This window comes from Salvelinus sp. IW2-2015, unplaced genomic scaffold, assembly GCF_002910315.2.
Source record: "Salvelinus sp. IW2-2015 unplaced genomic scaffold, ASM291031v2 Un_scaffold1467, whole genome shotgun sequence".
NCBI classification, from domain to species: domain Eukaryota; kingdom Metazoa; phylum Chordata; class Actinopteri; order Salmoniformes; family Salmonidae; genus Salvelinus; species Salvelinus sp. IW2-2015.
In genome coordinates this window covers 253,433-266,056 of record NW_019942926.1, presented here as the reverse complement: position 1 = coordinate 266,056, position 12,624 = coordinate 253,433, and the positions used below count along the sequence as shown (strand labels likewise).

The window sequence follows — 12,624 nt, the reverse complement described above, 5'->3', positions numbered from 1 at the left end:
TTGCTCCTACCTGGGCTCGAACCAGGAACACATCGACCAGCCACCCTCGAAGCAGCGTTAACAATGCAGAGCAAGGGGAATAACCACTCCAAGTCTCAGAGCGAGTGACGTTTGAAACGCTATTAGCGCGCACCCGCTAACTAGCTAGCCATTCACATTCAAACTGGATGCATCTATCACAGTGCATCCGTTTTGTTACCAAATCACCTTATACACCACCACTGCGACCTGTAGCTCTAGTCGGCTAGCCCTCTCTACATATTCGTCGCCAGACCCACTGGCTCCAGGTCATCTATAAGTCTATGCTAGGTAAAGCTTCGCCTTATCTCAGGTCACTGGTCACGATAACAACACCCACCCGTAGCACACGTTCCAGCAGGTATATCTCACTGAATCCCCAAAGCCAACACCTAATTTGGCCGCCTTTCCTTACATTCTCTGCTGCCATTGACTGGAACGAATTGCAAAAATCGCTGAAGCTGGAGACTTTTATTTCCCTCACCAACTTTCTCAGCAGCTAACCGATCGCTGCAGCTGTACATAGTCCATCTGTAAATAGCCCACCCAATCTACCTACCTCATCCCATATTGTTTTTATTTACTTTTCTGCTCTTTTGCACACCAGTATCTCTACTTGCACATCATCATCTGCTCATATCACTACAGTGTTAATCTGCGAAATTGTAATTATGCGCTCCTATGGCCTATTTATTGCCTACCACCTCGTGCCTTTTTCACACACTGTATATAGACTTTCTTTTTCTACTGTGTCATTGACTTGTTTATTGTGTAATTGGCTTGTTTATTCCATGTGTAACTCTGTTACAACTCTCTCTGCCAAACTGTTGCATATACCCTGACTCTGCGTGCAATGAACGCAAGAGAAGTGACACAATTTCACCTGGTTAATATTGCTGCTAACCTGGATTTCTTTTAGCTAAATATGCAGGTTTAAAAATATATACTTCTGTGTATGATTTTAAGAAAGGCATTGATGTTATGGTTAGGTACACATTGGAGCAACGATATGCACCGCATCGATTATATGCAACGCAGGACACGCTAGATAAACTAGTAATATCATCAACCATGTGTAGTAACTAGTGATTATGATTGATTGTTTTTTATAAGATAAGTTTAATGCTAGCTAGCAACTTACCTTGGCTTCTACTGCATTCGCTTAACAGGCAGGCTCCTCGTGGAGTGCAATGTAATCAGGTGGTTAGAGCGTTGGACTAGTTAACTGTAAGGTTGCAAGATTGAATCCCCCGAGCTGACAAGGTAAAAATATGTCGTTCTGCCCCTGAACGAGGCAGTTAACCCACCGTTCCTAGGCCGTCATTGAAAATAAGAATGTGTTCTTAACTGACTTGCCTAGTTAAATAAAGATTAAATAAAGGTGTAAAAAAATAAAATTAAAATAAATAAATAATCGGCCAAATCGCTGTCCCAAAATACCGATTTCCGATTGTTATGATAACTTGAAATCGGCCCTAATTAATCGGCCATTCCGATTCATCGGTCGACCTCTACTATATACAGTGTGTGCAAATGGTATGAGGACCTATGGCAATAAATAGGCCATAGTAACAAAGTAATTACAATTTCGCAGATCAACACTGGAGTGATAGATGAGCAGATGATGGTGTGTAAGTAGTGATACTGGTGTGCAAAAGAGCAGAAAAGTAAATAAAAACAATATGGGGAAGAGGTAGGTAGATTGGGTGGGCTATTTACAGATGGACTATGTATAGCTGCAGCGATCGGTTAGCTGCTCAGATGGCTGTTGTTTAAAGTTGGTGAGGGAAATGTAAGTCTCCAGCTTCAGCGATTTTTGCAATTYGTTCCAGTCACTGGCAGCAGAGAACTGGAAGGAAAGGCGGCCAAAGGAGGTGTTGGCTTTGGGGATGACCAGTGAGATAGACTTGTAGATGACCTGGAGCCAGTGGGTTTTGCGATGATTATGTAGCGAGGGGCAGCCGACTAGAGCATACAGGTCGCAGTGGTGGGTGGTATAAGGCGCTTTGGTAACAAAACGGATGGCACTGTGATAGACTGCATCCAATTTGCTGAGTAGAGTATTGGAATCTATTTTGTAGATGACATCGAAGTCAAGGATCGGTAGGATAGTCAGTTTTACTAGGGTAAGTTTGGCGGCGTGAGTGAAGGAGGCTTTGTTGCAAAATAGAAAGCCGATTTCTAGATTTAACTTTGGATTGGAGATGTTTGATATAAGTTTGGAAGGAGAGTTTACAGTCTAGCCAGACACCTAGGTATTTGTAGTTGTCCACGTATTCTAGGTCAGAACCGTCCAGAGTAGTGACCGTCCAGAGTAGTGATGCTAGTCGGGCGGGCGGGTGGGTGCGGGCAGCGAACGGTTGAAAAGCATGCATTTATTTTTGCTAGCATTAAGAGCAGTTGGAGGCCACGGAAGGAGTGTTATATGGCATTGAAGCTTGTTTGGAGGTTAGTTAACACAGTGTCCAAAGAAGGGCCAGATGTATACAGAATGGTGTCATCTGCGTAGAGGTGGATCAGGGAATCACCCGCAGCAAGAGCGACATCGTTGATATGTATAGAGAAAAGAGTCGGCCCGAGAATTGAACTCTGTGGCACCCCCATAGAGACTGCCAGAGGTCCGGACAACAGGGCCTCCGATTTGACACACTGAACTCTTTCTGCGAAGTAGTTGGTGAACCAGGCGAGGCAGTCATTTGAGAAACCAAATCAAATCAAATGTTATTTGTCACATACACATGGTTAGCAGATGTTAATGCGAGTGTAGCGAAATGCTTGTGCTTCTAGTTCCGACAATGCAGTAATAACCAACAAGTAATCTAACCTACAATTCCACAACTACTACCTTATACACACAAGTGTAAGGGATAAAGAATATGTACATAAAGATATATGAATGAGTGATGGTACAGAACGGCATAGGCAAGATGCAGTAGATGGTATAGTGTACAGTCTATACAATAATGAGATAGAGTAGGGTATGTAAATATAAAGTGCCAAAGTTTAAAGTGGCTAGTGATACATGTATTCATAAAGATGGAAGATCAGTGGATGATATACAGTACAGTATATACATATACATATGAGATGAGTAATGTAGGGTATGTAAACATTATATTAAGTGGCATTGTTTAAAGTGGCTAGTGATACATTTTTACATAATTTCCATCAATTCCCATATTAAAGTGGCTGAGTGAGTCAGTATGTTGCAGCGCCACTAAATGTTAGTGTGGCTGTTTAACAGTCTGATGGCCTTGAGATAGAAGCTGTTTTTCAGTCTCTCGTCCCTGCTTTGATGCACCTGTACTGACCTGCCTTCTGATGATAGCGGGGTGAACAGCAGTGGCTCGGTGGTTGTTGCCTTGATGATCTTTATGCCTCCTGTGACATCGGGTGGTGTGTAGGTGTCCTGGAGGGCAGGTATTTTGCCCCCGGTGATGCGTTGTGCAGACCTCACTACCCTCTGGAGAGCCTTACGGTTGTGGGCGGAGCAGTTGCCGTACCAGGCGGAGATACAGCCCGACAGGATGCTCTCGATTGTGCATCTGTAGAAGTTGTGAGTGCTTTTGGTGACAAGCCGAATTTCTTCAGCTCTGAGGTTGAAGAGGCGCTGCTGCGCCTTCTTCACAACGCTGCCTGTGTGGGTGACCAATTCAGTTTGTCCGTGATGTGTAAACCGAGGAACTAAAACTTTCCACTTCTCCCATACTGTCCCGTCGATGTGGATAGGGGGTGCTCCTCTGCTGTTCCTGAAGTCCACAATCATCTCCTTTGTTTTGTTGACGTTGAGTGTGAGTTATTTCCCTGACACCACACTCCAGGGCCTCACCTCCTCCTGTAGCCCCGTCTCGTCGTTGTTGGTAATCAAGCCTACCACTGTAGTGTCGTCCGCAAACTTGATGATTGAGTTGGAGGCGTGCATGGCCACGCAGTCGTGGTGAACAGGGAGTACAGGAAGGGGCTCGAACGCACCTTGTGGGGCCCAGTGTTGAGGATCAGCGGGGTGGAGATGTTGTTCCACTACCCTCACCACCTGGGTGCGGCCCGTCAGGAAGTCCAGGACCCAGTTGCACAGGGCGGGTCGAGACCCAGGGTCTCGAGCTTGATTGAGTTTGGAGGGTACTATGGTGTTAAATGCTGAGCTGTAGTCGATGAACAGCATTCTCACATAGGTATCCTCTTGTCCAGATGGTAGGGCAGTGTGGTTGCGATTGCGTCGTCTGTGGACCTATTGGGTCGGTAACAAATTGGAGTGGGTCTAGGGTGTCAGGTAGGGTGGAGTAATATGGTTCTGACTAGTCTCTCAAAGCACTTCATGATGACGGAAGTGAGTGCTACGGGGCGGTAGTCGTTTAGCTCTGTACCTTAGCTTTCTTGGGAACAGAAACAATGGTGCCCTCTGAAGCATGTGGAACAGCAGACTGGGATAAGGGTTGATTGAATATGTCCTTAAACACACCAGCCAGCTGGTCTGCGCATGCTCGGAGGACGCGGCTGGGAATGCCGTCTGGGCCTGCGCCTTGCGAGGGTTAACAGTTTAAATGTTTTACTCACCTCGGCTGCAGTGAAGGAGAGCCGCAGGTTTTGGTAGCGGGCCGTGTCAGTGGCACTGTATGTTCTCAAAGCGAGCAAAAAAGTTATTTAGTCTGTCTGGGAGCAAGACATCCTGGTCGCGGACGGGCTGGTTTTCTTTTGTAATCCGTGATTGACTGTAGACCCTGCCACATACCTCTTGTGCTGAGCTGTTGAATTGCGACTCTACTTTGTCTATACTGGACTTAGCTTGTTTGATTGCCTTGCGGAGGGAATAGCTACACTGTTTTTATTCGGTCATGTTTCCGGTCACCTTGCCCTGGTTAAAAGCAGTGGTTCGCCTTTCAGTTTCACACGAATGCTGCATCAATCCACGGTTTCTGGTTTGGGAGTTTTAATCGTTGCTGTGGTACGACATCGTCAATGCACTTCTTAATGAACTCGCTCACCGAATCAGCATATTCGTCAATGTTGTTGTTGACGCAATGCGGAACATATCCCATTCCACGTGATCGAAGCAGTCTTGAAGCGTGGAATCAGTTTGGTCGGACCAGCGTTGAACAGACCTGAGCTCGGGAGCTTGCTGTTTTAGTTTTGTTTGTAGGCGGAAGCAACAAAATGGAGTCGTGGTCAGCTTTTCCGAAAGGAGGGCGGGGAGGTACTTATATGCGTCGCGGAAGTTAGTATAACAATGATCCAGGTTTACAGCCCTGGTCACAATCGATATGCTGATAGAATTTAGGGAGTTTTGTTTCAGATTAGCCTTGTTAAAATCCCCAGCTACGATGAATGCAGCCTCAGGGTGTGTGGTTTCCAGTTTACAAGAGTCAGATAAAGTTCGTTCAGGGCCATCGACGTGTCTGCTTGGGGGGAATATATACGGCTATGAAATATAATCGAAGAGAATTCCCTTGGTAGATAATGCGGTCGACATTTGATTGTGAGGAATTCTAAATCTGGTGAACAGAATGACTTGAGGTCCTGTATGTTTATGATCACACCAGTCTCGTTGATCATAAGGCATACACCCCCGCCTCTTTCTTACCAGAAAGATGTTTGTTTCTGTCGGCGCGATGCTTGAAGAACCAGCTGGCTGCACCAACTCCGTTAGCGTCTCTCGAGTGAGCCATGTTTCCGTGAAGCAAAGAACGTTACAATCCCTGATGTCTCTCTGGAATGTTACCCGTGCTCGGATTTCATCAACCTATTGTCAAGAACTGGACATTGGCGAGTAGTATCCTAGGAGTGGACGCGATGTGCCCGTCTCCGAGCTGACCAGGAGACCGCCTCGTTGCCCTTTACGCGTCGTTGTTTGGGTCACGGCTGGGATCAGATCCATGTATTGGGTGGAAGGCAAACACAGGATCCGCTTCGGGAGAGTCATATTCCTGGTGTAACGATGGTGAGTTGACGTTGCTCTTATTTCAGTAGTTCCTCCGACTGTATGTAAGGAACCTAAGATTACCTGGGGTACCAATGTAAGGAATAACACATAAAACAACAAAATACTGCATAGTTTCCTAGGAACGCGAAGCGAGGTGGCCATCTCGGTCGGCGCGGAAGTCAGAACCAAGGCTATTGAGTCTGCCAATAAGAACGGTGATTGACAGAGTCAAAGCCTTGGCAGGTCGATGAAGACGGCTGCACAGTACTGTCTTTTATCGATGGCGGTTATGAAGTCGGTTAGTACTTTGAAGCGTGGCTGAGGTGCACCCGTGACCAGCTCGGAAACCGGATTGCACAGTGGAGAAGGTACGGTGGGATTCAAATTGGTCAGTGATCTGTTTATTAACTTGGCTTTGAAAGACTTTAGAAAGGCAGGGCAGGATGGATATAGGTCTATAACAGTTTGGGTCTAGAGTGTTATCCCCTTTGAAGAGGGGGATGATCGCGGCAGCTTTACAAACTTTAGGGATCTTGGACGAAATGAGAGGTTGAACAGACTGGTAATAGGAGTTGCAACAATGGCGGTGGATAATTTTAGAAAGAGAGGGTCCAGATTGTCTATCCCAGCTGATTTGTACGGGTCCAGGTTTTGCAGCTCTTTCAGAACATCTGCGATCTGGATTTGGGTGAAGGAGAAGCTGGGGAGGCTCGGGTAAGTAGCTTCGAGGGGTGCGGAGCTGTTGGCCGGGGTTGTGGTAGCCAGGAGGAAAGCATGGCCAGCCGTAGAGAAATGCTTATTGAAATTTTCGATTATCATGGATTTATCGGTTGTGACACCCTAGTCTTTGCTTACCGCCGTACACACTGCCCCCTCTCTCCAGAAACTGACAGAGCAACGCGTGCCTGTGTTCAGCCATGAGATTGTGCCGGATCACCTGCGCACCAAGCCTGATCCTGAGGTGGAGGAGCAGGAGAAACAGCTGAGTGCGGAAGCTGCCCGGATAGGACCTGAGGTGGCACAGGTAAACCGACTTGGTCTTCATCTAATCATACCGCAGTTTGAGAGGAAAGCAGCTCCCTGGTTCACATAAGGAAACCTGTATAATTTTCATACTACTGAGTGAAATTATACATCCACCCGTTGCTGAAAAGGATAATAAAATATTGAAGCCACTTCAAGCCAGCGTGACGGATGTTACTGTGCTTGCTTAGCAGGTGAGCTTCCTCCCTTTCTCGGCACACTGGCCGTACAACGGCTCATACCAGGGTCATCTGCCTCTCAAACACACGTGACTGTTTGCGAACGTATGTGCGTACATTTCAAGCTGTGGAGTGAGGTTACGGTACTATAACAGTTTTGTTACATATGCCCTAATGAACACAACCTCATGTTGTGTGGTGGGAAGACACAATTCCAAGTAAAATGGTGCTTGTCATGTAATGCACTCATGCACATTGTAGTCTAGCTATCCAACAACTCAAGTTGGAAGCAATGAGTAACAAAATAATGCCTTGTTTTTCTCCCAACAGAAACAAATCCAGACACTGAACAAACTCTGTTCAAATCTACTGGAGAAACTGAACAATCCTCGCGATGACAGAGATGCAGACAGTGCAGGTACACTGATTGAACCAAGGTTCCCTTTTTTCCTGAGAACATTTACAGATAATTTAAGTAAGAACTGTTATGGAGTTTATTGATGCTTATGTACTCAAGATGTACAGGCGGTCTAATCTAAAATCCATGGTATGGAGTTTATACTTATGCGCTCTACTCTCTGTTTTAGCCATACGGCAGAACAAACCATCTTTCAACCCTGCTGACACCAATGCACTGGTGGCAGCGGTGGGATTTGGGAAGGGGCTTTCGAAGTGCAGGCCCCCTGGTCCTGTGGCCCCTGGACACACAGGACAAGGGCCCATAATGAGCGGAGGTCCCACCTTACAGCAGGTCACCATCGGTGGGGGTTCAGGCCAGCAGCAAGGCATGGGGCCTGGTGCTCCTCAGCAGCAAGGACAGCCAGGTATGAAGATCCTGAATGTCATATAGACCTGAGTCTTGCTTTGCTACAGTTAAGTGGTTTATTCACTTTAAGGCCATAACTCAAGGTTCTATAGACTTGAATAATAAGGGCAGTTGGTTTCTCAGACACAGATTATTTCTAGTGCTGGACAAAAAGTTACTTTAAATGTACCAGGCCATTCAGGTATTGAGAAAAAGACTGGTCTGTAACTGATTTGTTTATTACATTTTTCAGGGAAAATGCCATGCAACATCAAGACAAACATCAAGGCTGCCTCCTCAATGCACCCTTACAACCGATAAGATCCTCTCTATCCCATTCTGATAGAAAGCTTTTAGGAAGCCTACAGAGTGAGCCATGTACAGTAATGCAAGTATTCATATGATATATGCTATGTTATCTTTTGATTAAATACATCATTTTGAGAAGAAAGTATCATACTGTGAAAGTGCAGAAATTTGTCAGATGTGCTTCCATTTGTGAACACTAGATAGCACTGTCTTTCCATTTATATTCAAGGGACAAGACAGTTTGAGAACTTGGTCATTGTTGCAGAAAACTTAAATGAGATTTGATGTTAGTATTGAATAAAGGGCATATCAGAGCTTTTATTTTAAGATTTCTTTATCCATATATGTTAATTTGTCWCACACAGAAAATCTGCTGGCTAAGAGCGTTGGGCCAGTAACGGAATGGTCACTGGTTCGAATCCCCGAGCCGGCTAGGTGAAAATCTCATTGTGCACTTGAGCAAGGCACTTAGCACTAATACCTCATGTAAGTTGCTCTGGATAAGAGTGTCTGCTAAATAACAAAAATGTAAACAAGTCTGCATTATGTTATGTCTTTCAGAAATGTATAATACATTTGTGGGGTTTAGTGTCAGTCAGAAAAGGAATATACACTGCTCAAAAAATAAAGGGAACACTTAAACAACACAATGTAACTCCAAGTCAATCACACTTCTGTGAAATCAAACTGTCCACTTAGGAAGCAACACTGATTGACAATAAATTTCACATGCTGTTGTGCAAATGGAATAGACAACAGGTGGAAATTATAGGCAATTAGCAAGACACCCCCAATAAAGGAGTGGTTCTGCAGGTGGTGACCACAGACCACTTCTCGGTTCCTATGCTTCCTGGCTGATGTTTTGGTCACTTTTGAATGCTGGCGGTGCTTTCACTCTAGTGGTAGCATGAGACGGAGTCTACAACCCACACAAGTGGCTCAGGTAGTGCAGCTCATCCAGGATGGCACATCAATGCGAGCTGTGGCAAGAAGGTTTGCTGTGTCTGTCAGCGTAGTGTCCAGAGCATGGAGGCGCTACCAGGAGACAGGCCAGTACATCAGGAGACGTGGAGGAGGCCGTAGGAGGGCAACAACCCAGCAGCAGGACCGCTACCTCCGCCTTTGTGCAAGGAGGAGCACTGCCAGAGCCCTGCAAAATGACCTCCAGCAGGCCACAAATGTGCATGTGTCTGCTCAAACGGTCAGAAACAGACTCCATGAGGGTGGTATGAGGGCCCGACGTCCACAGGCGGGGGTTGTGCTTACAGCCCAACACCGTGCAGGACGTTTGGCATTTGCCAGAGAACACCAAGATTGGCAAATTCGCCACTGGCGCCCTGTGCTCTTCACAGATGGAAGCAGGTTCACACTGAGCACATGTGACAGACGTGACAGTCTGGAGACGCCGTGGAGAACGTTCTGCTGCCTGCAACATCCTCCAGCATGACCGGTTTGGCGGTGGGTCAGTCATGGTGTGGGGTGGCATTTCTTTGGGGGCTGCACAGCCCTCCATGTGCTCGCCAGAGGTAGCCTGACTGCCATTAGGTACCGAGATGAGATCCTCAGACCCCTTGTGAGACCATATGCTGGTGCGGTTGGCCCTGGGTTCCTCCTAATGCAAGACAATGCTAGACCTCATGTGGCTGGAGTGTGTCAGCAGTTCCTGCAAGAGGAAGGCATTGATGCTATGGACTGGCCCGCCCGTTCCCCAGACCTCAATCCAATTGAGCACATCTGGGACATCATGTCTCGCTCCATCCACCAATGCCACGTTGCACCACAGACTGTCCAGGAGTTGGCGGATGCTTTAGTCCAGGTCTGGGAGGAGATCCCTCAGGAGACCATCCGCCACCTCATCAGGAGCGTGCCCAGGTGTTGTAGGGAGGTCATACAGGCACGTGGAGGCCACACACACTACTGAGCCTCATTTTGACTTGTTTTAAGGACATTACATCAAAGTTGGATCAGCCTGTAGTGTGGTTTTCCACTTTAATTTTGAGTGTGACTCCAAATCCAGAACTCCATGGGTTGATAAATTTGATTTCCATTGATAATTTTTGTGTGATTTTGTTGTCAGCACATTCAACTATGTAAAGAAAAAAGTATTTAATAAGAATATTTCATTCATTCAGATCTAGGATGTGTTATTTTAGTGTTCCCTTTATTTTTTTGAGCAGTGTATTTAAAACCTACTTCAACTGCTTCACCATGTCTCTCCAGTCATCTGAACCCTAGTACTGCCTCCTATCCCTTTACCATGTTGTCTCTCCAGTCATCTGAACCCTAGTACTGCCTCCTATCCCTTTACCATGTTGTCTCTCCAGTCATCTGAATCCTAGCACTGCCTCTTACAGTATCCCTTCACCATTCCGGCCATTATGAATAATGTAGGCCCGGTGAGAGTAATGCGGCTGGACATTGCACTGCCTGGCCTGATAATGTCAAAGTCGTTAAGGGAGGAAATGAGAAAGTTCATGCTGACGTGTTGGGGGCCTCTGTGCTCTGCCCCACCGTGGTCTGTCCACTCCAATCCCTATCCCACCTCCCGCTGGGCGGCCGGCACCACAGCGCAGAGACAGTGACCGCTGTGGCTGTCACACGATACGACACAGGTCGCTGGGTGACCTACATACACAATGTCCTCTGCCGGCCTGACGTCTCGCTGTGTCTGCCTCAATGCCCTGGTAAGAAAGGAGAGTCAGCTGAGACAGCTAGAAGATGCACAGGGTCAGACTTTCTATAGATGTCTTATAAACAATGGACTATAGGCAGATGGACATTGTCCCGCCTGTGTCCATTTGGCCTAACTGAGAGAGACTCCTGAACAGGCTGTTACTGCCTTGTTTTGACCCTACTGCAGCTCCCTCTATGTAAAATAAATTTAGGGCTACAACTCTTTATACAATAAAAAAAATGGTTTCCCAGAGATGTGAGTCCCTTGTCAAATTACATATTTTGTACTTTCCCTTTTTTTTTTGTCCCAGTAGAGCGTGAGAAGTGTGGCGATAATGAAGTGGGTTTGAGGGTTGGGCTGACCTCTACCCACATTCAATTAGCACTTACTGGAGGATAATATGTGTAAAGATGAATTCTCCTGTTAAATATTTCAGTAATAATGTGTATGGAACATTTGTCACAAGATTAATTGCATGGTGCACCAGAAGTGCCTTTGTGGAAAATAAGCCATGAAATGGTCATGTGGTGAATTTAGAGAGAGGGTGCATTGTTCTTATCATTCTCCTATTGATTGTTTTTTAGATTCATAATTTGCTCGTGTTTCCTCAATCACATGCTCAATCTGATTCGGATTCATCCTCCGATAATTGATTCTTATCTTTAATGATAAGGTGAAATCTGCAATTTCCATTTAAGAGAAAGTGTTTCATCTTTTCTAGGATGCAATGAGCTTCAGGATGTCATTGAATGCCACCTAACATAAACCCATTATCTCTAGGTAGTGGCATGTAGACKAACAGTTAATAGTGTTGGAGCAGTAACCAAAAGATCACTGGATCGAATCCCCGATCCGTTGTGCCCTTGAGCAAGACGGTTCATCCTAATTGCTCCTGTAAAACGCTCTGGATAAGAGCGTCTACTAAATTACTAATATGTAAATGTATGTGGCGTCGCTGGTGTGTCAGTCAGGCCATCTTCCTTTTGGATTAGTCTTCATAGACATGGTGTTGAACTTTGAACTGACCATGAGGGGTCAGCAGTGTTTCACAGCTGAGTCTTTTGTGACAATATTCCACATTCTACAGTAAATCCTTCAGTCTTTAGGATGCAAGTTCCAAACATACATATTTTCTCTGACAATTATCGTGATACTTACATATGTTACATGATAATTACAAATTTCTTCTCCCTGAGATTTGTGCATGAATACTTAACGTGACAGCTTCCTCCATATCCACGATCCTCTCTGAAAATCCCAGATTCCCCTGAAAACACCTCTGTAGATACAAAGGCCATTTTTGTGAATGTATGTAGCTAGCCCAGCAAGATAGTCTCGCAATGCTCACTTGGTTCTGGCTTTGTCTGCGAGGTGATTGCAATGCCAGTATATCTATGTCCTTGATCATCTAGAGAGGAGAATGTTTAGCATTTCTCAGTTCAGTTTGAATTTATGTTCCAGAGAAGATTGATGGTTTTTCTTGTGGGTTGGATTTGAATTTTGGCTTTGAATTTTCTCTTGAAATAATTTCTTTGGGCACAGTTTGAGGGAAATATAGACTCTACATTCTTTGAAGAAGAGGATAAGGTCCATATCTGGCTCATTAAGAAAGCTTTAGGCTAGCATCATAAAGAAACATTATAGCCTACAGTACAACATCAAACTCCCACACCAGAAAACGGGCCAAAAGTATAAGGTT

The 12,624-nt window shown here is 45.6% G+C and overlaps 1 protein-coding gene across 2 annotated transcripts in view; it reads left to right on the top strand.

Annotated features, from left to right (window-relative positions):
• LOC112070954 (mediator of RNA polymerase II transcription subunit 8) overlaps positions 1 to 11,173 on the top strand; it is a 21,375-nt gene extending 10,202 nt beyond the window's left edge. For both annotated transcript variants that reach the window (XM_024138413.2, XM_024138414.2), the window contains 4 exons: positions 6,819 to 6,959; positions 7,468 to 7,555; positions 7,725 to 7,961; positions 8,196 to 11,173. In XM_024138413.2, the coding sequence (XP_023994181.1) occupies positions 6,819 to 6,959; positions 7,468 to 7,555; positions 7,725 to 7,961; positions 8,196 to 8,263 (534 nt within the window). In that variant the 3' untranslated portion in view covers positions 8,264 to 11,173. The remainder of the gene's footprint in view (positions 1 to 6,818; positions 6,960 to 7,467; positions 7,556 to 7,724; positions 7,962 to 8,195) is intronic.
• The last annotated feature ends 1,451 nt before the right edge of the window (positions 11,174 to 12,624 follow it).